The following is a 24,381-nucleotide window of genomic DNA, read 5'->3' as shown; positions in this document are numbered from 1 at the left end:
CCCGACGTTCGCTATTTGATGGAACGACTTGCATGTTCCACGATGACAGTTGTTCCACCATTGTACGGTCTATTGGCCGCTCGTTACAGCATGGCACAGCCCAAAACGCGGTGCCACCGGCTGGTCGGTTAAAGCGAACCCCTGATAACCGCGGACTACCAAAGAGAAGTAGGAACCAACCTTATCTGTTCCGACCGACCTCGGAATTCCGTGGCTAGAACAACATGTCTGATAGAGACGTCGCGCCAATAATAATGCGCAGATTACTGGAGGGGATGCTACTGGTTATGGCTTGTTCGTCAAGCTTTGGAACATCGATTTTGTCTCTTATCTGTAGGAACCTGCGGCGCCGAACCGGCGCCAGTCGTCCGACGCGCGGAAGGAGCGACAGGAGGTGCCCACTCAAGCTGGCCGTCATCACGAGAACTTTGTCCTCGCGCAGCCCGAAATTCTGAGTGACGTTGTAAACCGTGAGACAGTGGCTGCGAATGCCAAACCGTTGGCTCTTCCGAACGTGGACTGTGACGAGTCTGTGCCGCCGGGGACGCACATGGACGACAGCCGGATGAACCGCACGCTCACCATGGAGGATCTGGAGACGCTGCGGTCTCTGCAGGCCCAAGACGCGTCCCCGACCTTTCACGACGGAGACCCGCACCAAGGGTGGGTGGGCTTGCCAATGAACGTAGTCCAAACGAGAGCTAGTAGTTTTGCACGCGAAACATTGGTTTGCCGCTGATGAAAAATGCCCGCCCGAGCTCATTTTGAACTAATCGCAACTGCATGGATGGACGCAGCTAGCATCTTTCCTCAGGGACCGCTCGTGGAACGCCGGCGGCCCCCGAAGAAAGATGCTGCGACCATCCATGCATTTGCGATTAATAACTTACCTAGTTCACCTCGCTTCGAGACGCGAAATTCGTCGCCAAATGTCGCAAATAATGCTCGATACTTGCGTACGCTGCCGGCCTTTATGGGTACTGGTGCGGCGAAACGCCCAAGTTTGGCCCCGGTCCCAATATAAAGAAATACAATATTGGTACAGAAGTGGAAATGCGAAACACTCCGTCGCTAAATTGCGAAAAGCGGATAGAAAATATACGTTGCACCCCGACGGTCCAAAGAAATGCGACAGTGCGGCTTCCCTCGTTGCGCACCAAGTTAAAGAGCCATAGATTATTAAAGCGCGGAAAAGCAACACTGACGATTCGGTCTGATTCGGTCACTCTGTCACGTGACTTTCCGATTCGCGTTTCTCCATCTTCGCGGCGGTCAGCCTCACCTTTTTCCTTTTGGAGCAGGTTGGTTGAGGCTTACCTGATCAGTGTCAAGTTCGTCCGCTTTCCATTCATACCCTTGCACGCGTGTTGGGAACAGGCTAGAGACGCCGTCAAATTCCTCGAATGACGCGGTTTCAGCGACAGACTATCGAGGCCCTGGCCGAGTAAGGGCTGGCTGTCCGAAACGTGAGCGGTTTTGCCACAAACGCGCTAATCGCGTTTACGTGCAGCCTTCCAGCCGTCGCGCTGCGCTTCGACGTTTTCGTTGGCGTGGGTGCGGTTAGAGCAATATCCAAACTTGCGTGCGGCGTCGCGCTGCTTTTGCAGGGATTCTGCGCGAGGGAAGCCCCCCGCCTGTGACATTGACGTCGCCTTCGGCAGCCCCAGCGAGCTGGACTACAGCTTTAAGACGACGACGGAAAACACGTCGGGGGAGCTGGAGCAGACGCTGTATTTCGATGCGCTCAACGTTGGCGGAACTGTCGATGCCGAGGTGAGCCGACTCGTTCATTCCCCTTTGCCGGTGCGAACCGCTGGCCCCCAACCAGCTGCAACGATCCGCGGCGTGCTTCGAAATGCTGGTTGCGTTTTGTTTAGGGCTGCGACGTCGTCCGCGATTCTCGAGTGCTCGTTAAGGCAGTGATCAGAACACTGCGAGGAGTTATCCCGTATACCCTCCCGTGATTACGCGGCTGCGACTTTTCTAGGTTTTTAACATTGTTGCGCCTATGGTGCGTGTTCAGTCGCCAAAACCGTGCATCTTGTGTTTTGTTGCCTTCATATGTGCTTCTCCCTTCTATTCCGTGTTCTGATCGTGCCTGTCTTTCTTATTGCTCACTGCTGCCCTGCCTCTTGAATTTCCGGTGAGTGATTTGTTGCAAGCCTCGTCGGCCTTTTCTTTCTTTGCCTTTCCCAAGATTGCTCACTGTCACATTTGATTAATTGTGTGAACTATATAAGCCAGCAAAGATATAAAGCAGCTGTATGTGTCAAAAGGAAGTGTAAGCTTGGTCTCTACATCTGTTTGTCCATACGAGCTCGAAATAAGACGTGAAATCCTGGGAGTAGCCTATCAATAATCCATCTTGTGTTAGAAAGCGGTGTTTGACCGCCCACAAATTTGTCTGTGTGTGTGTGTGGCGGGGGGGGGGGGGGGACACTTATTGCTGAGACTGCCTTTGGGGAGATGCACTTATTCCGTGAAATGCTCTAAATTGCAATTGGTGTGTCAAGCTTTGGACTTGTATTGGAAGAAAAACAGATTCTAACTTTCAAGCCATGGTTTTGCTAACTGTCAGCTATGAAATGCAGTGTAGTCGGGCTTTACTTGTTTTAATCATTGCATTCATAATTTTGTGATGACAGAGTTGAGGTTGGCCAGTAGAAAAAATTGAGGTGCAGAGAAAACTGTCAATATCTGCATTTATACAGTCGAATCTCGTTAATTCAAACTTGAAGGGGACCGAAAATTTGTTTGAATAAAGCAAAGTTTGAATTACCGGGAGTTTCCTCCCATAGAGACGCATAGGATGGAACCCACATGTTAGTTTGAATTATCCACAAGTTTGAATTAAGAGAGTTTGAATTAATGAGAGTCGACTGTAGTTAAATGTAAAAGAGGAGGAAAAGCAATGTCCTTCTAATGCATATATTTTACATGCATTTGGGTTGAATTTTTTAATGTTAGCCTCGTGCTATTTTATTTGAAGTTACCCTCATGCTTGTAATACTTCATTCATTGGCATACTGCCAAACTGGTGTCATTGTGTAAAGTTCTTATACATTTGTTTTCTGAAACTGTGACAGTCTCTTGATGGTTCAATGCATGTCAGACCTACTTAGCCTGATATCCTATTCTATGCAAAGTATGTTTTTCCAGGCTGCTTTCCAAGTATGCCATCAAGTATAAATCTAACCTGACTGGTGCCAAAGCTGTAGATGCTATCACCTAAAGTTTCAAGTTTTAAAATGCGAGCCTTCCACGTCTTTCAGCACAACTGCATATTTTGTTGCTCGGAGACTAGCCTCTGGTGGACAAGAGGGACAGTAGTTGAGTGCCTCAAACTCCTGTCAAAGGGGCCTACTAAGTGTTAAAGCATGTACCGTTTTGCCACCATCTACACACTTGTGTTGCAGCTCCCACATTACTGTTCAGTATGGAATTGTGTATGCAGCCCGATAACAGTTCAGTTTTGTCTTCTCTGGGTTGCTTATGCAGAATTTCATTAGGTGTATTTGCTGCACCATTCTGATCTGAAATAAGACAAATTGAAAGTAGTAAAAAAACACACACACACTCTCTCACAAAAAAAAAAAAAAACTGCTTGAGAATAAGGACAAAAATTAGGACCACACAAGTCTCATAACTCTGCTCCAAAACTGGGCAGAGTTTTGAGATGGTGTTGTGCTGTCCCAATATTTGTCCCTAGTCTGAAGGTTCTTTTTTTACTATGATTGTTCATTAGCTTGCCTGTGCAGTGTCCCTTATTTCAAGGTGGAAGTATTTTGTTTTGCCTGTTGCTGGCCATCATTTTTTTTTAAGTTGCAAGTGCAAGTTTCGAAGTTGGTTTTCCTCTTATGCACTTCCTTTCTTACTGGCTGCAGTTAGACCTTTTGAATTGTTAACTTTGGTGAAGCTTGCTTTCCCTGTCTTTCCATGCAGTCAGCTGAAGTGAAGCAGTCCCCACATTCGGGGAAGCGTCTCCCTTCATCCGGGGCTCCCAGTGAGCCTCCACCGGAGCCGGTGCACCTACCGGCGGAAGGTCTCAACTCCGGTGGTGATGAAGAACCCGCCTCCTTCAGCGAGTCTCCGCGGGTAATGAGTCTTGACAACACGTTTGTCAACCAGTCTTCACAAAGCCCGCTGCAGCTTCAGACTTCCCCTCTGCCTTCCCTCAATGGGTCTCGCCTGTACGACGAAAATGTCAATTTGCTGCTGATTGACCAAAGTCTCCTGGAAAGTCCACCCCGCACTGCACCGCAGGACTGCAACGACAACCACCTCATCCCCGAGCAGGCTTCTGCGGAAGTTGCAATTGTCGAGCGAAGCTCATCAGTTGCTGCAGATGTACCCCTAGACCCCACAAGCAACAGTCCGTCGCCTCTCATTCAGGTTTGCTTCTATTGCTTGTTGCATCTGCATCTTTTTAGCTGTAACGTAGGGCTCATTCGAAGTTTGTTATGATACTGTAGTCACTGACAGATTAAGGACAGCTGGGAGGGGTTTTAGTTGTCCCACTTTCGTCACGAGCATCCTACCTTCTATAATGCTTCGGCGTCTTGCGAGCCCGGAGCATGCACATGCAGTCGAAGCACGGTGGAAGGCAACAAGTGTGTGCTGGAGACCCGGCCTTCGAAAGAGGTGCCTTGCCTTTTTCATCCTGTCGGTGACTGCGAAGGAAAAGAGGCTTTCGTGTTGCCTATCTTATTCCATTCGCTACTTTATATTGCTTTATCCTGTATGTTTATTTTGTGCAGTTGAGCTCCAAGCGGCCACGGCCGAGTCTACTTGCCGCCGACCAAGGGCGCAATAACTGCTTCGTGGCACCCGGGGCTCCTGCTGAAGACGCCGATGCTACACATGGCACGCTACAGGCAGTGTCCGGGACACTAGACGTCCAAGGAGGCACTGCAGCAACTGTAAACAAGGTTTGCTTTTAATGATGCAATCCACATCCCCGTGATCTCATTTCATTAAGGGACTGTTGAGTGTGCAAGCCTAAAGGGAAAGTCCACACAAATGAACTTCAGTCGCTGCAGGTGTTCAGCGAAGGTTCATATGAGCAGTGTTGGAGATGCCCTGTCGACAAAAGTGTTTCGTGGTGGTGTCACTTGTAGTGCATACTACTCGGATCTCATCATACGAGTCTCGAGTTTGACAGAAAATATATTTTACTTCAACTAGCTACGATTGTGCTATTGGACAAGGCGGGAAGGGGAGGGGAGGGGGGGGGGGGGGGGGGGGGGGCAAGCAGGCAGGCATACATACATACACACTTTGTCACTTTCTCATTGCAAACACGAAAAGGGTAGCACTTTTACACGATTAGATTTGCACCTTTTTCATTTTTATGTTCCCGTAATGGGACCTGTTTTGGCATTCGGTAGAGCAGGGCTCCAGGCCGTGGCAAGTCAAATGTAGGGAGTTCAGTGGTCACGCTTGATACCCAAGAAAACTTGCCAAGAAACCCCCTCCCTCCCCCAAAAAAAAAGGTATGAGGCAATTCAATATTGTTTTTATAGGCAGTGCAAGTGCTTAACAATGTAGTGAACAATAGTGGCTTGGAACTTGTTGACTCTGTACACGGCGGCGTCGTTATCAGTTCATTGAATTGTGTCGCAGTAAAGCATTGATTCTTATTTTCTCTAAGGTCCCCAAGTGGATCTGAAATATAGGTACAAATTAGTGACGTAGCACGAGAGAATTGTTCAAACTCCCGAAATATGCAGCATGCCTGTGCTGTGTGCTAATGGCTAGTTCCTCAGAACGTTTGGGAACGGGCTGATAATTGTTGTGGAGTGCCTGGTTTTTTTTCTTGCATATCGAACACAAATTTTGGTTCTACGCAGAAAGTGTAGCATGGTTTATGAAGTATATTTATTTATTGAAAAGACACTCATCTATGGCCTCATAGTTAATCGATGTTTGCATGCCTGCAACCTGTATTTTTCTCAAATTATACTTTTTTAGACAGGTTGGTGAAGTGATACCCTGGCCTTGCACCCTAGGGTCACTTTTTTTTTAGTGGCCTTAACCGACCTTTTTTTTAATTTGGAATTGGGATTTGTTTTGTTAACAATACTGTACAACCCTTTATTATCACGGCCCTGATTTTTCGCGAATTGGGCAGCAAGGTCATATTTGCGACCATTAAATTACGCGATTTCTAAAGGCCAGAATTCTCCTCTACAAACAGTAGAAATATTTGCACCCTTTAAAGTTCGCAAATTTTACAATTCGCAAAGTTCGAGAAAATTAGGGGCTCGCGAACATTACAGTATTAACTAATTATTTGTTATTCATTTTTAGTTCTCAGTGTTTGCCTTAGGCATAGGTTGAACAACATACATTTTGCCATTCTGGAACAACAAAGGAGACAACAGAGGCAGAAGCCCCCTAAACAAGACTTTGCACATGCACTTACGGTTGTTAATGCGAGACATAACATTGCTCTACACGTAAAAATAAAATGGACAGCCCAGTTGAGGGACGTAGGAAGTACATCAAAACTGAAACCTGCATGGGGGTGCGCCCGAGTATACTCTGGCGTGGCACTCAAATGGTTAAAATTAAATCTCTCTTTGAACGTAATACAGAGAGGTTGGAGGCAGACTACTTAGAAGGGATCATAACATGATATTGAGATGCAGGTTTCTTTAAATGCCGGCCTTCAGATGCGTCTTCTGCTGAGAAGAAAACCAGTTCCCAGCTTCTTTTAGTCCTCGCACTCTTCTCTCCTTTTCTCCCCACAGACTATTCAGTCCACCAGTCTTTGGAAATTTGTGGATGTTGAAATTGAATATATTACCTTGCAGGTGTTAAAGGGAAGATGGGGCGGTTCTGCATTTGAGAAAAAACACTTTAATTGTGTTCACTTGGCCGTTAGAATAACAGATATCACAGTTATGTTTTAATGCGACGTGCCAGAGAGCCATAAGAGCAATTTCAAAATAGGGCTGAAGCCCCGCCTTCCTAGCCTTGGGCAGCCAAAAGATCCGTCGATGATGTCACGTACAGCGAGTCTTTGGTGTTCAACAATACTTGCGCAGCAAATGGTTTGGGTATTCGGGTTCACGGGGTAAAAGTGCACTAGAATTCACTTCTAACTCATTTTTTTCAAGAAGCTCCGTAGCTTCCCTTTAAGCAGACTTTTGTTATGATCCTCATCCCTGAGAGCTTATTCTCTTAATTCGAATGGGATAAAGGGCCCTTTCTTTTTGGGTAAAACCCAATATTTCCCTATATTAGCAGCCAAAACATGTTTTTTGAAAATTGGGTTACACCTGATGTTTCCCTGAACTCGCAACGAGCATTACACCATTTTCGCGTTTTTTGGCATTGTAGTGATTAACGAAGCTTGTTGAAAGCGTGCATGACAAAAGCAATGCAAAAAATGTTAGAGTAGCACTTTCTGAAAAACATTATTTTTCCAAAGGCAACTTTAACAAGAGAGCGCTATCCCGGACAACAGAATGCCACGCTGCGTTGCTGTGCATTGCAAACTGATGCTTTGATGTTGAGAAAATATTCTTTTTGTTAAGATAGGTCTGAAGATGACAGGTCTACTATCAGGTCAGAAATGCTGCCCATGGTTATGTATGTCAACAAAAATTTGCTTAAAATTGAAATGACCAAGTGAGCTCTATACTGTGTTTAATACAATTATCTGCACTTTAATTACTTGTTTGTGGAAATAAAGCTTTCCATGTTTTAAAACAGATCAGTTCTTTTTATTGTGAATTATAGTTATTGATTTTTATATGTAACCCAAATTCTGGGATCCCCTAGTTTCTAGAAAAATCAAATTTCTTCCCAATTAAGAGCTTGGAAAGTGGCTCCCAATTTTTACCTTTTAGATTTAAAAAAATATAAAACCCCAAAACAAAGGGCCCTGATATGCTGCCTTCAATAGAACAGGTCCTTCATATTTTTTTCTGCGTGTCGGGCGCTCATTTTGTCGAACATGGACGTGATTTCCTTTCTGGAGCAGTGTTGACGGAGAAAATGCTTAATGCCCCACACCTCAAAATGAGGGTCCAGCTCGTCTTTGCATATCATGAGGAAGACGAGATCTGGACGCAGCACCACATCACCATTTCACTCTATGCATGAGAAAGAATTCTCTCCGACTGGCATGCTTCTCTTCCACAAATGCTCTGGTGCTCTTTGTGTGCAGAAGCCGCCAGAGGTGTACGTCCTGCCCGAAGCGGTGGAAGGGACTGACGTTTGTACAGCCGCAAGCGAGCCGCAGCCCCAGGACTCGGAGGCTGGTCCTGAAGTGGCCCAGTTCTCCAAGGAGGAGTTCCTTTCCGTTGCGGCCAGCTTAAAGGACCCGTCGGACCTAGATTTCCTGCAGAAGGTGGGGAACAGTGAGCGCCTGCAGAGGACTCGTCTGGGACGCTGCTCCCTCTTCCTCAAGTTTGATCCACTGCTGTCGGAGCTGCGTCCAGCCTGCCATAGTCCTGGTAAGTGGCCGTCTTTTGCTTTGAGGTGCGCTGGATAGTGCAGTTTGTAGGCACAGAAGTGTAAAACCCTGGCTACGCCTCAGATGGAGGGGGATTGTTGGATCAGGATCAGGGTTGGTCTAAATGCATCGAACTTATAGCAAATTCCATTGGTCGTTTTGGAGCGCGGCGGGGTCCCCTTCTCTTGAGGATGCCTATTTCACTAGACGATCGGGATCGTGTGCCACTTTTGTTTTCGATCAGCTGCCACTCCAGATCTCGTTGTGCACCCGAAAAAAGTCGCTCTGCCGATTTTGGCAGACTTAACTGGAAGCCAGCCTGGCCAGCCCTTTTTTTTCTTGAGAGTTCCTTTCTTGCTTGGTGTCTCGCTGCTCTAGTCTCGGAAGAATTCGTAATGGCCGCTCGCAAAGTGCCGCCTGCTTTACTGCTGCTGTCGCTTGATGGCAGTTCATTGTCAAGTTGCTCGAGCAGCTCCTCCAGCAGCAGCGGCTTGAGTAGCACTGACGATGAGGATTGCTTGTATGTCTCGCATGAATTCGAAGGCTTTTTCGGACCTTCGCAGGAGAGGCCGTAAATAGACTTAAACTTGGACGCTGTTCACGAGTCTTCCGATGAAGAGGCAAGTGGTCTACGCTGATGCACATAGCTTATTGACACTCATCTTTCACATCATGATTCACTTCGCTCGTGCGTTAAGCACGTGTTATTAGCGCCGAGATTGCGAAAACATGTGCTTCGAGATCTGGGTCCACAATAAAGAGATTCCTGGGAAGGTGAATGACGGGAAAGCATCCGCGGATCCCGGAGGAGTGTTCATGTTCCACTGGGGATCCGGAGGCAGAGTGACTCTGTTCAGGTTGCGTGCTCCATTGGATCTGGTCTACTGATCCCGGCGTGCTCCAAAATAACCAGTGGAATTCACCATTAGTGTTTTTCCGTATATTTAAAATTTCGCATCATAGTTTCAAATAATACACTATCAGATTTTCGCTTCGAGGTCAGCTGCGATAGTCATATATCTCGAAGTGTTGATCGTGGCGGGTTGGCCCCGTTGAGCGCGCTTCTTGCAGAGCATGGGTGCGCTGCGGAGAACAGACACTTGCAGAAAGGAGCTCCGCCGGTGTTGCTTCTCTGCAGTGCACCGGTGCTTGGTAAGGAGCGCACCCATTGGGGTTACCTGCTGCAATCAAGATGCGCAAAAGTATGAATATATAGCAATTCTATGTTTGGGAGAAAAACACTGTCTGAACGGGATGAGGTGTGCGTGCACCTGGTGTATACAAAAAAGGAACGGAAGCTTTGTGTATGTCGTTGCAGTACAACTATGGCTGTTATGTAAGAGTCTGTTAGGCGATGCCCCGACAACCTGCATACATCTTTTGTCATGCAAGATTTGTAAATCTACTCAATCGGGTATAGCTGGGCATCTCTATACATGGGCATCCGGAAGCGGGTGCAATGTAAAGAAGGGGGGGGGGGGGGGGGAAGGGAAAGGAAGGTATTTACAACAAGCTGTTTCGGTGGCGTATGCTGCTGTTACATTGCCAACACATCTTGCAAAAGACAGTCTGCAGACTCTGTCAGTGTTTCCTTCCTGTACAACTGTCTGGCCACATTGGTTGTACAAAAACTGTCTGCGGACATTTCGAAGCACGTGTGAGGCAAACGTGCTTCGAAACGTGGCCGAGGCATGTCTGCAGGCAATTCTGTCATCGCGTTTGCAGACCGTGTCTTTTGTACGATGGAGAGAGAAATGTGACTGCATGACGAGGATATTGAAATGTGTACGACAACCTTGATGGTATGTCTAGTGAGCACGGCGTCAGTTTGAAGTCATCTTGTTCATAAAACCAAGAGTGCCAAAGTTCAGTCTGACGTCACTCTTATTTCCGTCTATGAAAGTAGAATGATACGAACAAAGGACTCCCACATCCTACTAAAGCGTTCTAGTGCCTGTAGGGGGTTGCTCCCATCTAAGAAGAAAAGTCTTTGATAAAGTTCTGGGGATGCCTGTGTGCCTATAGGGTTAATTTTATGTCAAATCCATCGTTTCTTGACTTGCCGTTCCAAGACATTGCACTTTCTGAGGTCACAGTTAGTAAATATAGTTGGATTAAAATTAGCTTATAAATGGACAAGTGGAAGCTTGCGAACAACCTTCGTGTGTTTAGCTGGGGTTTTATTTAAGCATGGTGAAGCATATGTGAAAGGCGTGGAGAAACTATTCGATGTTCAGTTAGAAAATACTCGTCCAGAACCACTATCTGCTTCGACTTTACTTTGAACTTAGAATCCACTATTTGCGCATGACTGTTCTAACTATAAAGCTGCTTACTTTAAAACATTTTGTTCTAGATCGTCAAGCATTGTTCTTCACCCTAAGTTTCAGATGTTCTTGTTGTGAGTTTTAGCAAAATACCTTTTTCTATAACTGAAGTGCTTCTTGAAGAAATGTGCAGTGCAACACATTCCAGTAACCATTTGGCCACTGAGTTACGGTTTCGATTGGCCACCATGAATTCAGAACATCACGTCTCGACGAAATCTACAGCTTCCATTTGAAATTCAGACTCACAAATGTGCAGCTGTACATTTTACATTTATTGCAGAGATGACTGGCATTACAGAAAGGACAATTTATTTTATCTCTCCACATGAGATTATATTTGAGCTCAATATTAATAATCTGATCATGTGGGGTTTTTCGGAACAGTGATGACCTGAAGGGGGTTGGGGGGGGGGGGGGTGGTAGAGCCTTGCTGCAGTTGGCGTCTTTGTGTGAGAAACGACGGGTAGAGGGAGAGCAGTGCCTTTGCTGTAGAGTGGGGTTTTGTGTTTGTACATGCACATTTTTTCCGGGTAGGGGCACTAACAACTATCACTGTAAAATTGTCTACTTTAAAGTGAGGCTGGCATGGGCCAGAAAAGTTTTCAAGCGAGTGTTGAACCAATGAGTCCCAACTAAAATATTAAGGTTAATGGTTTGTCGAACGAGCAGGGTATGTCTGTATTGTAACCGACAAGAGCAAGTGCAATATCTGATAGGCATAACATATGCTTTCTTGCGACTTTCTGCATTTCTACTCACTGCTTTGTTACCATTTAACTTGCTTGCAGCACACTCTAAAGAGGAGCAACAGCCTGAGGAGCAACAATCAGCGTAGGTTTTTGTTTTGCTGCTTTCTGAAATCTGCCTCTTTAACTTCCTTCCCTCATTTTGGACAGAAAGAGCTGTGAATTTTCAAATGCAGTGAAGACTCTTCACTTCTTGCGATTGTGATATTCACCAAACAACTTCGGGAGGTTTTAAGTTGGAGATGTGCTGTGTTGGTGCTCATCTAGCATGTCTAGTGGTGGTGAAAGTGTCCTGTTTTAGAGGTTTCACTCTATGGATAGTTTTAAAAGATTCTTGGCAAAGGTAGTTAAAACTGCCAAAAAAGGTTATTTGTATAGTGCTTACTGGGCAAGTGAATTTTTGAAAGGTTATTTGTATAGTGCTTACTGGACAGCGAATTTTTGAGCTACACCAACTTGTTCATGAATCCCCGGCTTTTTCCCCTTTCGTTATGGTGTTTAATATTGTAAAATTCGAAATACCCTAGTACTTGTGAAATCAGCAATTGTAAACGGTGCCAAAACCAACATTCAAATATACCTGCGCTTTTCTGTGCTGTGACGTCAGTGGCAGGCAGGCTTGCAGGTCGAGCAGGCAGTCTAAAAAATGGACTATGCTGAACATTTGCTTTGTGCTGTTGTGCAGATGCTGGAACGAGCTTCCAAAACATTCATTTGACGCTATGAAACTGCTTGCAATCAGTTAGGGACAAATTCTACAGTTCAAAGAGTGGACCCGTGTCTTCTGCTGGCATCACTTTTTGATTGTTGCCAGTAGAGACTGAGTTTGAAAAACAGGGTGAGGACGAAAATTTTAAATTGACCAACTTTGGAAACAAAAATTATTTTAGCCAAATATTTGGGTTACTAATTCAGCTATGTGTGTTTAGCCAATTTTCAGTCAAATTGGGGATTGTGAAGAAAACGTCAAAGTACCACTTTAAGGGAGTGGGGCTGCTAGGTGGTGGTGGTTCTGATTGCGTTAACCATCTGTAAGACCTAGATGCTCAGCTTTAACTGTTTTGAACAGCAAATAAACATAATCTAAGTGAATACATGCCTCTTCTGTCCAGTACTCGAAACTACTATAGTACTACTACTACGTTATTCCCAGCCTATGTTGGTTCCATAAAAAAGATTGTCATATCTGTGTCGTGCCTTTCCATACACCAAGACACTAGATTTGTTCAACTCTTTCTGCGATCTTAGTGTCCGTTTTCTTGGCTTTCATGGTCTGTTACTTCCTACTTGTGGTGGTTCATGAGAAGACTCTGTGCCTTTTCATATTATTAAACTGCAGTTTTGTTGCCAAAGGAGGCAGTGCAGCTCAGAGGAAATTTTTAATTACTGACACTTGCTAGTTTCCATTATGGTGGCTCACGGCTCACTTTGTAGCATCATGAAGGCGCCTGAAACATGTCTCAGACTGGTGTGTTTACTGCGTCCTCAAACGTGGTGTCCTCAAAAGTGTCGTGCTGTTGCTTGCTGTAATCTTGGTGGTGGCACAGCAGCGAACGTGGATGCGGCAGACGCCTGTTCTGCCGTAGCTTGGTCTCGACTCTACTGTTTTCAGAAATGTCGGCAGCCGCGAGTCGGGTCGCCTTAGGGTCAGCGACACTTTAGTTCTCTCATACTTTCAACGCGGAATGTGTTAACGTGGCTAGACGCCTAGCCGTATCCGATATCCAGCCAGAGATGGAAGTCGATGAGCTGACTGACAGCCGAACGCCAATGCAGCTCTAGTCTTCTCACCGATAAGACACTATACTCGGCGACAACCTTTCTTGGCGATGCAGTGGAGAGGGGAGTCCGCGCATAGCTGTGTTCAGCGCTTGAAATGGGAGAGGGAACGCATGCCTGTATTTTCCACTGCATTGCCAAGAAAAGTTGTCGCCGAGTATAGTGCCAACTGAACCTCTTCCTTGACTGCCTCCATGTTATTCCTGGCTAGGGGAAAACATTTGTTACGACATAGTATAACTGCGGCGCTTTGCACCGTGCTTTTCCGGAGAACGAGCGTGAAAGAGCGACAAAAAAGCGGGGGGGTGTAGGTGTTCAGTGTAGGGCGTGCTCAGCTTGCACGCTGCTCCACTCCGTGCTGTAGAGTGCCTAGATTTAAGAGAGGGAGCAACTGAAACTATAGAGAGAGTTTGCAATTTAATGACTGATGCCTCCTGAAGCTCCTGGGCCAATTGATTGCAACTGCACATGCGTTCTGTTGTCATGGGTCAAAGAGAAAAGCAGGTAGAGACTTTCAGACAATCAACCTTGTCGCCACCTACTCGCAGCTCTTATTGCAAATGCAGCCCATAGGCCTCACAATCCCGATTGAGCAGTTGGAAGGACTCTGCAACCTAGGCACACTGTGGTGCAGCCGCGTTCCCATTGTTTTTTTTTTAATTTATTTTTTCATGTTTGGTTTATTGCGTCTCTGTCCAACTGGCTGCGAGAACTTTGCGTCTACAGGCCCACCGCAAACGATGCCACACACAAATAAGACATCCACGGAGTGCCCGTATGCGTACTGTGTACAACGGGAGGTTGCGAAATCAGCCATTGGCTTGTAGCCTTCGAAGGGTGCTACCAGGTTCTCAAACGAGTGGGTGAGGCTCTACAGAAAACGCCGGAATCTTATGGCGGTGGAAGATTCTGTTTCATGTGCTGCGTGTGGCCATGCACACGATACTCCCCTGCCCTTCACACTCCACCCTGAACGGCCAACAGACAGGCAACAATCAAGCACCCACCTCAGCTAGACAGGTGCCGCGCTGCGCAGATGGAAATAGTCGCCGATTGATTTTTGGGACGCGGCAGGGACAGAAAAACGTCCGAATAATAAAGCAGTCTGAAAAATGAACAGATGATGAAACTTGCCTTTATTACGTCTAAGCAGGCTTAACAAAAGCCGTCAATAGTGCCTTGCTTCATGTTACACCTGTTCGCAATGACATCTGCTTGCATTTGTGCGAGCGTCGTGTTCTCGTCGTGCACATTGAACAGCAATGTCAATGCGTTTGTAATGTCTGCTGTCTATGGCTGTGGGGGTAGTCGTGTCGGAGTCGGCGTTTGACTCTTAGTCCGACTCATTTTCTCCTGATGCGAGGACTTGCTGCACAATCTTGTCGTCCGTTAGCTCCGCACACTGAACAAAGGTGGTGTCAACATCGGTGCACTTGCAGAACGTCGTGGCACCAGGAATGCCCATCCCGCTGTTCCGCAGGTCGGCAAACACTCTCGCCAACATCCAGTGCTGTGGAGATGTCCTCGGCCTCTTGGTGGTCCAGCCTTCCGTCATCATTCACGGGCTCTTCGCTCGCACAGAAGCCTATGTGCTTGAAGCAATGGACAATTGTTGTGGGCTTAAATGCTTTCCTCGCGTCCGTGAACATATTGATGGCCGAAAGGAAGCCCGGCGAGTACCTCTTGTTGTGGCCGAGTAGACAAGCCCGGTGAAGGACCTTGATGTTTTTGATCATGCCCTGGTCCATCGGTTGCAGAACACTCGTCGTATGGGTCGGCAAGAATTCAAACCATATGGCTTTAAGCTTTCCACTTTACCGTGTGCTCCGCAGTTGTCAACGAATATTACCACATGTCGTTTTTGGTGCTCAAGAACTCTGTCCATGCGACGTAGATAGTCCTCAAACAAGCACTGCATTATCCAGGTCTTGGTGTTGCTTGAATACCAGACTGAGAGCTGCTCCAGATCATGAAAACTTATTGAATCCTTAGTCTTGCCGTTGATGAGTTGCACCTTCTTGTCGCCAACTGAGCTTTTTCATCCCCTTAAAACACCTCGGGTTTTTTGTTTTCCCGATCACAAGGAGCATCAACTTCCCAGCGCGTTCGCGCCGCCCATGACTGTTATTCTCTCCTTGCTGTACTTCCCTCCTGAACAGGATTCTACGTTAAAGCACGGTGTGCGATCGGGCAGCATCTTAAAAAATAAGCCAGTCTCGTCGCAGTGGAAGACGTTTTCTGGGGCATATTCTTGCAGCAATGACTTTAGCTTGTTCATGCGGTAGTCCAGGACTGTCGTTCGTTTAACGGCTCTGCTCTCCCCGCACACCTTCTTGAACGAGATCCCGTGTCTCTCCTTGAAGCCACGAAGCCATCAGTCCGTAAACTTGGGAAGTTTTCTATGGCCATCTTCACAGCAAGCATTTTGCCTTTTGCTTGAGGGCGTCTCCTGACACTGAAAAATTCTTCACCAGCACTCTTTTCAGCCAGAGTTGAAGAGCCTCCTGTAGTGCTGGGTGGTCTTCTTGTCATTTTTTTGGCTCTTGCAGTGGGATTTCTTTAGCGCGGACAAAATCTTTCCCTTGTTCTTGACAGTGTCCGACAAGGGTTGTGCGGACAGCTGGAACTCCTTTGCTACTGTGGACAGCTGGAACTCTCCTTTGCTACGTCCGCTTGAGTTCGGCCACTTTCTATTAGCTTCAGTATTGCTGCCTTCTTTTTGAGCGTCATGGTAGAGTACTTTCTGCGCTTGGCAACACTTGGGGGCGGCGGCAGAAGAACCGATGGGGCCATGACGTCCAAGCTAGCGTTGCCCGAACGAGATGAGAGGCTCAAATCCACTAGTGCAAAATGGCGACTGGCGACGCGAAAGTGGCGGAGGTGCAAAGGGATGGAAGGAAAGAAAGCAAAATGGCAAAAGGATGATGACACACAGCTAAATGTGGAAAAAAAAAGTGTAGCATAGTGTCACCTAGTGTTAGGACTCGGGAGTACTCAAGTAGCTCTGCCAAACCTAGCCAATCCATTTGCAGCCAACGTAGAATTCAAAATGGCCGCTTCTCGGTGGTGTTTCCCGCTGATCGCTCGTGACGATTTTGTCTGAAAAATCATTCAGACTTCAAGCTGTCTGAAACGTTGGTCGTGAATATGCACCATTTCTATGGGGTAAATCACTGTTTCTCCTTTAGGTCGGAAATATCGAACAAGTCCGAACGATCGGCGTCAAAAAAATCTGTCGGCGATTGTATAGCGGGTACGACGCCGGTTGCAGACCCCCAGCGAAGTTGTGTCTAGTGATTTTGGCAAAAATGACAATGATACCATTTGCGTCATCTAGCCTCCACATTTAGACCCAGTTTCTCTAGACTACCACATTACATTCTGTGTTATCACTGCCTTTGCCACGCTAATATAGCAAAAGGCGAGTGACCACCAGGATTGACATCTGGCGGCATGAAACGCCAGGTCGTGTGGCGTCGTTTGTTGCCACTTCGGGATCACTTGCGATGCATAGGCGTTATTCGCAACAGTAGTGACTTATAGGGGTCACCACTCTCAGGCAAATATGACTGTCTAAAACGGGTCGTGTCGTGCCACGCGCCAGCCCAGTACAGAACGTTCGGGTTTCAGCAAGCAAGCAAGCATTAGACTCAAAATGATTTGCCAGATTTTTATTCGCTACATTTCAAACCTGCGGCAATGTGTTGGCGTACGCGAGCTTCAAGAGGCTCATCCTGGTTCGGGGAAGCGATGTAAGGACTGTGTTGCTGATGCGCGTCGATAGACACGCTACGTCTGGTTGATGCGGTAGCGTAGGTTGCATTCGGAGTGACCTGGGCAACGCGCCGATACGCCAGTGACAAGAGTCGTCGGCAGAACTGTTGCATCGTGCCAACCGCCAACATGTAATCACGAGCAGAAATCACATAAGGATTTGTTCCGTTCAGCTAGACATTTTCTCACTAGGTGCCGTTCGTTTTGCTGGAGTCTCAAATAGGACGCTCAACATGCCAGTCGAAGATCGATCTAGGCACAGTAGCGTCACTGTTTATATGTGAAATCTCATCCTGTCCTCTTTCAATGTGTTTTTTTTTTTTTTTTTCGTTTTCCCCATTGTGTTTAACTTGATGCAACTTGGAGGTTCTTTCTACTAATGCATTGTACCCATTTCTTTGCTGCTGCTTTCAACTTGCAGTGCCTTGAACTGCAGTGGTGGGACGCTGATCGATTTCGTGGATTCGCCGCTGAAGGTAGGGTTTCTTGAGCGACGAGAAATTTTTGAGCTTGAATGTTTGTGATGGGTTGTGGAGTTTCTTTTGGTGTTAGGATAGAGTCTCACACTGGCGTTTCTTAGCTTACCTGGCTTTTGAAACTCACTGTTCATGTGATAATTTCACTATTCTGGGTGCATTGAAGTGAAAGATTCAGATTATATTTATAGCGAAATACTGAAGAAACTCGCCAAAATTTCAGAAATCCAGTGAAACAATGGCATGAGAATAATGGTGCAAGAAGCAACATTGGGTCATACAAATAGGAGTCTTCGTTTTCAGATAGATCCCATAAAATGTAACTCTCTGCTCAAAATATTACAAATTCCGATTTATTTAAGAACTCTTTGAATTTGTGGTAAAAAAAACTGTGAAAGACTTCCTCCGATATTGCCCACAAATAATCTCTGAAAATGGGGATTCCTAGGCTACCTATAAATATTCGAGGCAAACCAAGAAACAAACCCTCACTTTATTTTTTTTTTAATGGGAAAAGAAAGCCCTACAAGAACATCAAAAAGTACTGTGTAGCTGTAGACAGGGTGCTTAGCAATGGCCAATATGCAAAATAGTAGCACCCTTTATGGTTCAGGTACACTCTGGGAGCAGGAGGCTGTCAGCAGGTAGTTTTGTTTCGGTTCGCCGGGTTGTGCATCTGTAGTCTGCTATTATCTCCGCACCGCCATTGATTAGTCATCGTGGATTGCTCTACACCTTCACACGACTCAGTAAGTACCCTGTTCTTGTCACTACATACCAGACCAAGCGAATAATGAAACAATTAAGATTTTACTGCCACAGGGAGCGAGCGAAAATGCCACAACAGCGAAGTCAAGTGAACGCAGATCAGCATACGCCGAACGCCGTGCCAGTTCACTGTGTGCATTTGTTTGCAACCTTGAGAACAGCCACTGAGACTAGCACTTCAGGTCTGCCGCACCCTTGTTCCAGTGACAAATTTCCTCACAGCAACGTAGCATGACGTGCATGTTTGTGCTTGAACTCGTTCCCGTACAGCGAGGTTTGTCATGTACTGCGTTAGCCCAATTGAAAATGTCGATCGGCGAAGCAAAGGTGTTATAAAACTTAAAAAAAAAAAAAAAAACCCGAAAAGAAAAAAAAAAAAAATTTAAACGTTTTGGTTGGGACACGTGTGTCAAAAAATTAATTTTATGCGAAAATTTTTTTTTTTTTTGAGCAATATTGACGCTGCAAGATTTATTTTAAATTCTTCGCACAAAGTCCACGACGTTGCAAATTCCACGTGATTTTTGGTATCTTTCTCCTCCTTTATATTCCTTCCTCCCTAGTGCACTTTCGGTTTCGAGCAGTTGCGTTTTTTGACTTTATTAAAAATATGTCGCATTGTAGCAAAATAGTGAGACATATTTTTACTGAAGTAACAAAATGCAACTGCTCGAAACTGCCTTTGATGACCCACAACTTTGGTTGTCTTTGACGGTTGCATCTAAGCCATACAAAACGGCGCGTGACCACTTAAAAAAGAGTGAGCGTGGATCAAACTGGCCAGTTCTCGATCTGCGGTTTTGGGGCGGAAAGAAAACAAATTTAGTCGCAAATTGTGTTTTGGGTAGTTGGGCTCTCATATGCCATGTACAAATAAAAACCTTGAAGAGCATAAATGCCCTGTCAAGTGTCCTTTTAAGTACCAGCTTCAGTGGCTGATCTAGAGGTTGCAAACAAATGCTCGCAGGGAGCTGGCACGGTGTTCAGTGTGGATCAATCTGTGTTCACTTGACTTAGCTGTTGTGGCATTTTCATTCCCTCTCTGTGCCAGCAAAATCGCAATTGTTTCGTTATTCTCTGTGTTTATGTAGCAACGAGAAGAAAAGTGCACTTACTGCATCGCGCTTTGGTGTAGCAATCCACGACAGGAGCAATGGCGGTGCGGAAACAGTAGCAGATGACAGATGAATGACCGGGCAAAACCGAAACTACCCATTGATAGTCCCCTACTCCCAGAGTGCACCTGAACCGCTAGGGGGCGCTGCTACTTTACATACAGTAAAACCTCGTTAATTCGAAGTCTGTCGGACGGCGAAAAATATGCGAATTAAGGGGATTTGCGAATTATCCAAAAACGAAAGCAAACAACAAAACATTGTCTGCAAAGCTTTGAATCTTGAAGGAAACGTTCTATTCAAAGCGAGAGAACGTCACCCGAAGTTGTCGGCGATAGGGGAGTGCTGCGTTCTGTAAGTAGCAGTGCCGATTGTCACATTTTCAAGAAGGCTAACTAGGCGCAACATCTCATAATTACCGCCGTTACATTCAACAAAGCTGCGGACGACATTCAGCGACCATATAACTTTCCGTAGAGCGGGGCCCAAGGCGGTTAATAATCGTCATCAATCTCTGCCGTCACGTTCAGCGATTTTGCTCTGAAGGTCTGCGTAGCAGGTTTACTCATTCAGTAGTCTGCGACCCTCGTGCCGACCGACTCACCGTCACTGTCCATGGGGGTGCAAAGCTCCTCTCCCTCATCGTAAATCCCAGGGACAATACTAGCACTAGCACTCGCGGTATCCTCCTGCTCCACGGCCGGTTGCATATAAGTGATTTGGCGAGTGACAAGACAAACGACGGCGACCCGCTTCGCTATCGCTCGGTCTATCGCAGGACGAGGCAAACCACATGAAAGCAACTGGAGCAAGCGACCAAGGCGATGAGCTACACGACGGTCTACAGTGAGAAATCTCCGTCGCTGACTTGTTGCCATCGCTTGTCTTGTCGCTTGCTAATTCGCTTACACGCGGCTCATTAATGGCCTTAACCACAGTGGCGCGGCGCCAAGAATACCGATCACTGAAACCGATCAACTCCACGTGAGGCAAGAGACTAAACCTGCCAACGCGTGCCCAAGCCCAAAAAAAACAAAGGGACTACTAAGCGCACGGACCAGCAAACGGAACAGATCAGCAAAGACTCGCGCCATCTTTGTTTTTTGCTGCTGAACCTGGATGCCAGCTTGGTGCCACCTAGCAACTAAAAATGAACCTGGAAGACTAAATCGGTGAATTGGCCGGGTAGGCGCGCACGGAGCGCTCAAATTATCCGGTCATATTTTCGTGAGAAGTCACGGGACCGTGGAAATTTTGCGAATTATCCAGGATTCCGAATAAACGAAGATAGAATTATCGAGGTTCTACTGTATTGCTCATTGCACAGTGCATACCAAGACCCTGTTTTCTTTTCCTCTCTTATTGGGGATATCTTTGAGGGCCCAGAAAAAAATAAGTGAAGGCATGGAGGATAATGTAGAATTGTTGTTTGCACATGAAAGAAAGGGGCAGCGAGTTTGTTTTTCGTCTGTGTCTGTGTAAGCATGAGCATATTTTCGCCGACGAGTGCTTTTCTGGGGGACTCCTCATTTGGTATGCACTTACACATTTCCCAGATTCTGTAAAAATTTATGGTGGGTGATTGTGTGGACATGTGCACTCATTTCTATATTTTAAGGTATCAAGTTCTTAGTTTTGAGTACTCCTGTTTTTAGTGCCTCTTGTAACCTTTACATGCATCGGCCATAGGTCAATTTGTACCCCAGTCCTCATGTGCAATACAGTATAGACCACTTACAACGTAACCGCTTATAGTGCAGGACCGGGTATAACGCGGTTTTTTTAAACCACCGGTTCACCTCCCATAGAACTCCATGTAATTACATACCGCTTAAAATGCAGGCGCGCGAAGGAAGATACTGGTTATAGTGCGGTTTTTGGCACAGCCCGCCGACCGCGCCGACGACCGGAGCAGCGAGCTCGCTTCCCTGTGCGACACTAGATAACGGCGCTGACGGCGCGAGCCGCAAACTGCACTCGCGGGGCAAGGAGGTTGCTCGAAAACGCGGGGAGAAGCGAAGAGAGAGGCTTCAGTTGCCGTAGCGACGGAGGGACGCACGCACGAGTCGTTCACGTGCGTGCGTCCCTCCGCTGCGTTGGAAACAAAGAAACAAACAACCGCAACGACAGACCAATCGCAGGTCGAGGAGAAGTGTTCGCGCGCGTTGCATGCCGGTCGCGGGCCGGCTGCTTCTATTCCGCAAACATGGCGTCGGTTGTGATTGTCGTCGTAGACGGCGTGCATCTCATCGTTCTGCGTAAAAGCGCTATCCTTGACTGTGAATTTTCGTTGTGTGTCGCTATGATAACCCAGCACGTACTAGAAAGGAAGATCCACCTACTCGTGCGGCGATGTCGTGGCGGCGCTCTCAAGACGGCAGAAACGCCCGTGTCGTCGTGTTTGTTTACTTCGACTCCAGTGGTGATTTCTAAGCATTTGTGTCCTCGAACATCGCCCGGATTTCTTATTTGGCGCATTTCATGCGTGTGCTCAAGTTCAAGGTATTACGGGCGCGTACCGTACAAAGGATGCAAATTTTCACGCGTTTTCATCTCCGGAGAAAAGTGATTAGGGTTAGCAATCCTGAACGCTCGCAACGTCGTCCGCAACCCGCGACGCCGTTAAAAGGCTGCGCCAGGCAAAAGCCGCTAATTTCTTTTAAAATGTATGACACACTTGACACATAACTGTACTAGTCTATTGAAATAAAGACTTTCCTCAAACTAAGCTTATTTTTTCATCTACAGTAAAACCTCGTTATAACAAAGTTGAAGGAGCGGTCGTAATTATTTCGTTATAACCATTAGTTTGTTATAGCCAATGTCCATTTGTTCCCACTATTAGCAAGCAAGGGGAATTGTGATTGCTTTGTTATATCCATTAGTTTGTTATATCCCGTTTTGTTATAACGAGGTTTTACTGTAACACAAAATAAATTCTTTTACAAAGGTAAGTTGTCTCATGGCATGTATTTTGGCCTGAAAAATTGATGTTTTGGTTATAGTGCGGTACCGCTTATAGTGCGGATTTTCGCGACTCCCGAGACATACGTTATATGCGGTCTACACTGTATGTATAATTAAGCACTTTTTTTATTATATAGCCAACTGTTTTCTGCAAATCGGGCCCTTTTGAGGTTAGCTTAGTCGGTCAGTTTTTTACATGCTACTCGATTTAGAATTTTTTTTTTTTTTTTTTTCTTCTTTATTTCAGGTGCGGAAGTCCAGTAGCAAAGAAGGGATTGAAGCTGCGGTAAGATATTGTGGGCTCCTTTGCAGTTCGCCTGTGAAACTGTGTGCGCTGCTTGTTGGTATTGGCTCAAGTCAACACCAGCTGCACAGTTTCCCTTCCAGGGTTGGTTCAGCTGTGCCATTTGTGCCATTTTGTCGGTATTGGCTCTAGTCAACACCAGCTGCACAGTTTCCCTCTCAGGGTTGGTTCAGCTGTGCCATTTGTGCCATTTAATAAATTCCCACTTGCCTGTGCCTTGTTGCACCCAAAGGAAAAAAAGTTGCACCAAACTGCGCCAAGGCGTTTATCTAAACAGATTGGTGTTTGGAAAAGCGTTTTTTATCTGCAACTGTGGGAACCCAGTGTAGTTTAGCCATGGCAATGCGATCCAGGTCTGCGGCATAGTTTCACAGATATTGTACCAATTTTACTGTACCATACTGTGCAATTTAGCCAATTTTAGTAGCATTTGAGAGCTCACTATACTGAAGATGAAACAGGTGCAGTTAATTCTTTCCTGCTTGCACCTGTTCAGAAACATGAAACTGTTCTAGAAATGTGCTTCCATATGCATGATTCCCTTATTCACTAACATGTTTGGTCAAGACGTCTGTTACGAATTATTGCCTTCTTTCGAGTCAAATGATGTGAAACCTTTATCTTCCTACTCGTTAAAGCGTCTGTGCATTGCAGAACCTGAATATTTTTCTTGAATAAGCTTTTGTGTACTAATTTGGATTCTTGGGCTGGTAGATCATTGCGACCGACCAGAAACAAAGCAGATTAGACATTGAATGTTTACATAGTGAAACGTCGTCAGGAAGTGCAGGGTTGAGGGTTGGAGCAAAAGCTTTGCAGACCCCAAAGATGGCTTTTCAGACCGCAGTGGGTCCGCGGACCCCATTTGAGAGCTGCTGACTTGGCTCGTTGCAGTTAGTAGTCTATTACTTTTACAATTAATGGATCTTTCATAGTCTGCAATGGTCTGGCGTTTGTCGCATTTGAAAATCGTATCGGAGGCTGGACTACAGAGTCGGCAGGCTGTTCTATCACTTGGACAGGATTGATGCAATGCTCAAACTGCAAAAATAATAGGTCTCGCAAAATGGCTTAGGAGTGTGGCTAATGGACGAGAGCACAAAACTGCATATGTGCAAAGTCAATTCTTTCATGGAGGCTTACATGCGAATGGTGTTCACTTTCTGGATATGCGTTGCACAAGTCTGGTATCTCCTCGGAACTTGCTGCTCAACTCGTTTGTCTGGTATTCGTGGTTCAGCAATAAAACTGCCAGATGCTTGACCACTTGTATTTACTAAAACCTGCTGTTGCATTAAATTTTTTTTTTTTTTTATGGTAACACTTTATAGTTAGATTCCTATTTCTCTTGGTTTGTGCTAACCATGTGCACTGAGGAGTACCTGAGTATGCTGTTCATGCATGCCCCACAAAATTAGTGGAAGGAACTGCCTTGCATATTGCCATGCTTTACTATTATTTTTTTTTTACTTCCGATATTTACATCCCAGGAATGGGCAATCTTGTCCATGCAATGTTCGGTGATTACTAGAGTAACTAAAGTTGTCCAAATTGCTTACTGTATTATCAAAGTAGTTTCTCCCACAGGAGCTAAGGTGTTAAACATATGGCACCCTTTGCATTATGAAATTGGGTGTCCTGTCACATTTAGGGAGTAC

At 46.0% G+C, this 24,381-nt stretch overlaps 1 protein-coding gene across 6 annotated transcripts in view; it reads left to right on the top strand.

Annotated features, from left to right (window-relative positions):
* Nucleotides 1-24,381, top strand: part of LOC8026898 (transforming acidic coiled-coil-containing protein 3) — a 50,896-nt gene that overhangs the window by 8,347 nt on the left and 18,168 nt on the right. For 4 of the 6 annotated variants that reach the window (XM_029980204.4, XM_029980207.4, XM_029980208.4 and 1 more), the window contains 8 exons: nt 338-663; nt 1,608-1,773; nt 3,943-4,392; nt 4,758-4,928; nt 8,177-8,465; nt 11,583-11,625; nt 17,515-17,569; nt 22,667-22,705. In XM_029980204.4, coding sequence (XP_029836064.2) covers nt 338-663; nt 1,608-1,773; nt 3,943-4,392; nt 4,758-4,928; nt 8,177-8,465; nt 11,583-11,625; nt 17,515-17,569; nt 22,667-22,705 — 1,539 coding nt within the window. Of the gene's footprint in view, nt 1-337; nt 664-1,216; nt 1,302-1,607; nt 1,774-3,942; nt 4,393-4,757; nt 4,929-8,176; nt 8,466-11,582; nt 11,626-17,514; nt 17,570-22,666; nt 22,706-24,381 lie in introns of those variants that run through there. The other 2 variants (XM_042287385.1, XM_029980209.4) reach the window with 2 other exon arrangements.

The sequence above is a fragment of the Ixodes scapularis genome, unplaced genomic scaffold (genome assembly GCF_016920785.2).
Source record: "Ixodes scapularis isolate PalLabHiFi unplaced genomic scaffold, ASM1692078v2 PGA_scaffold9__187_contigs__length_104089568, whole genome shotgun sequence".
NCBI lineage: Eukaryota > Metazoa > Arthropoda > Arachnida > Ixodida > Ixodidae > Ixodes > Ixodes scapularis.
Note: the sequence above shows the minus strand (reverse complement) of the source record. Positions and strands in the feature narration are given on the sequence as shown.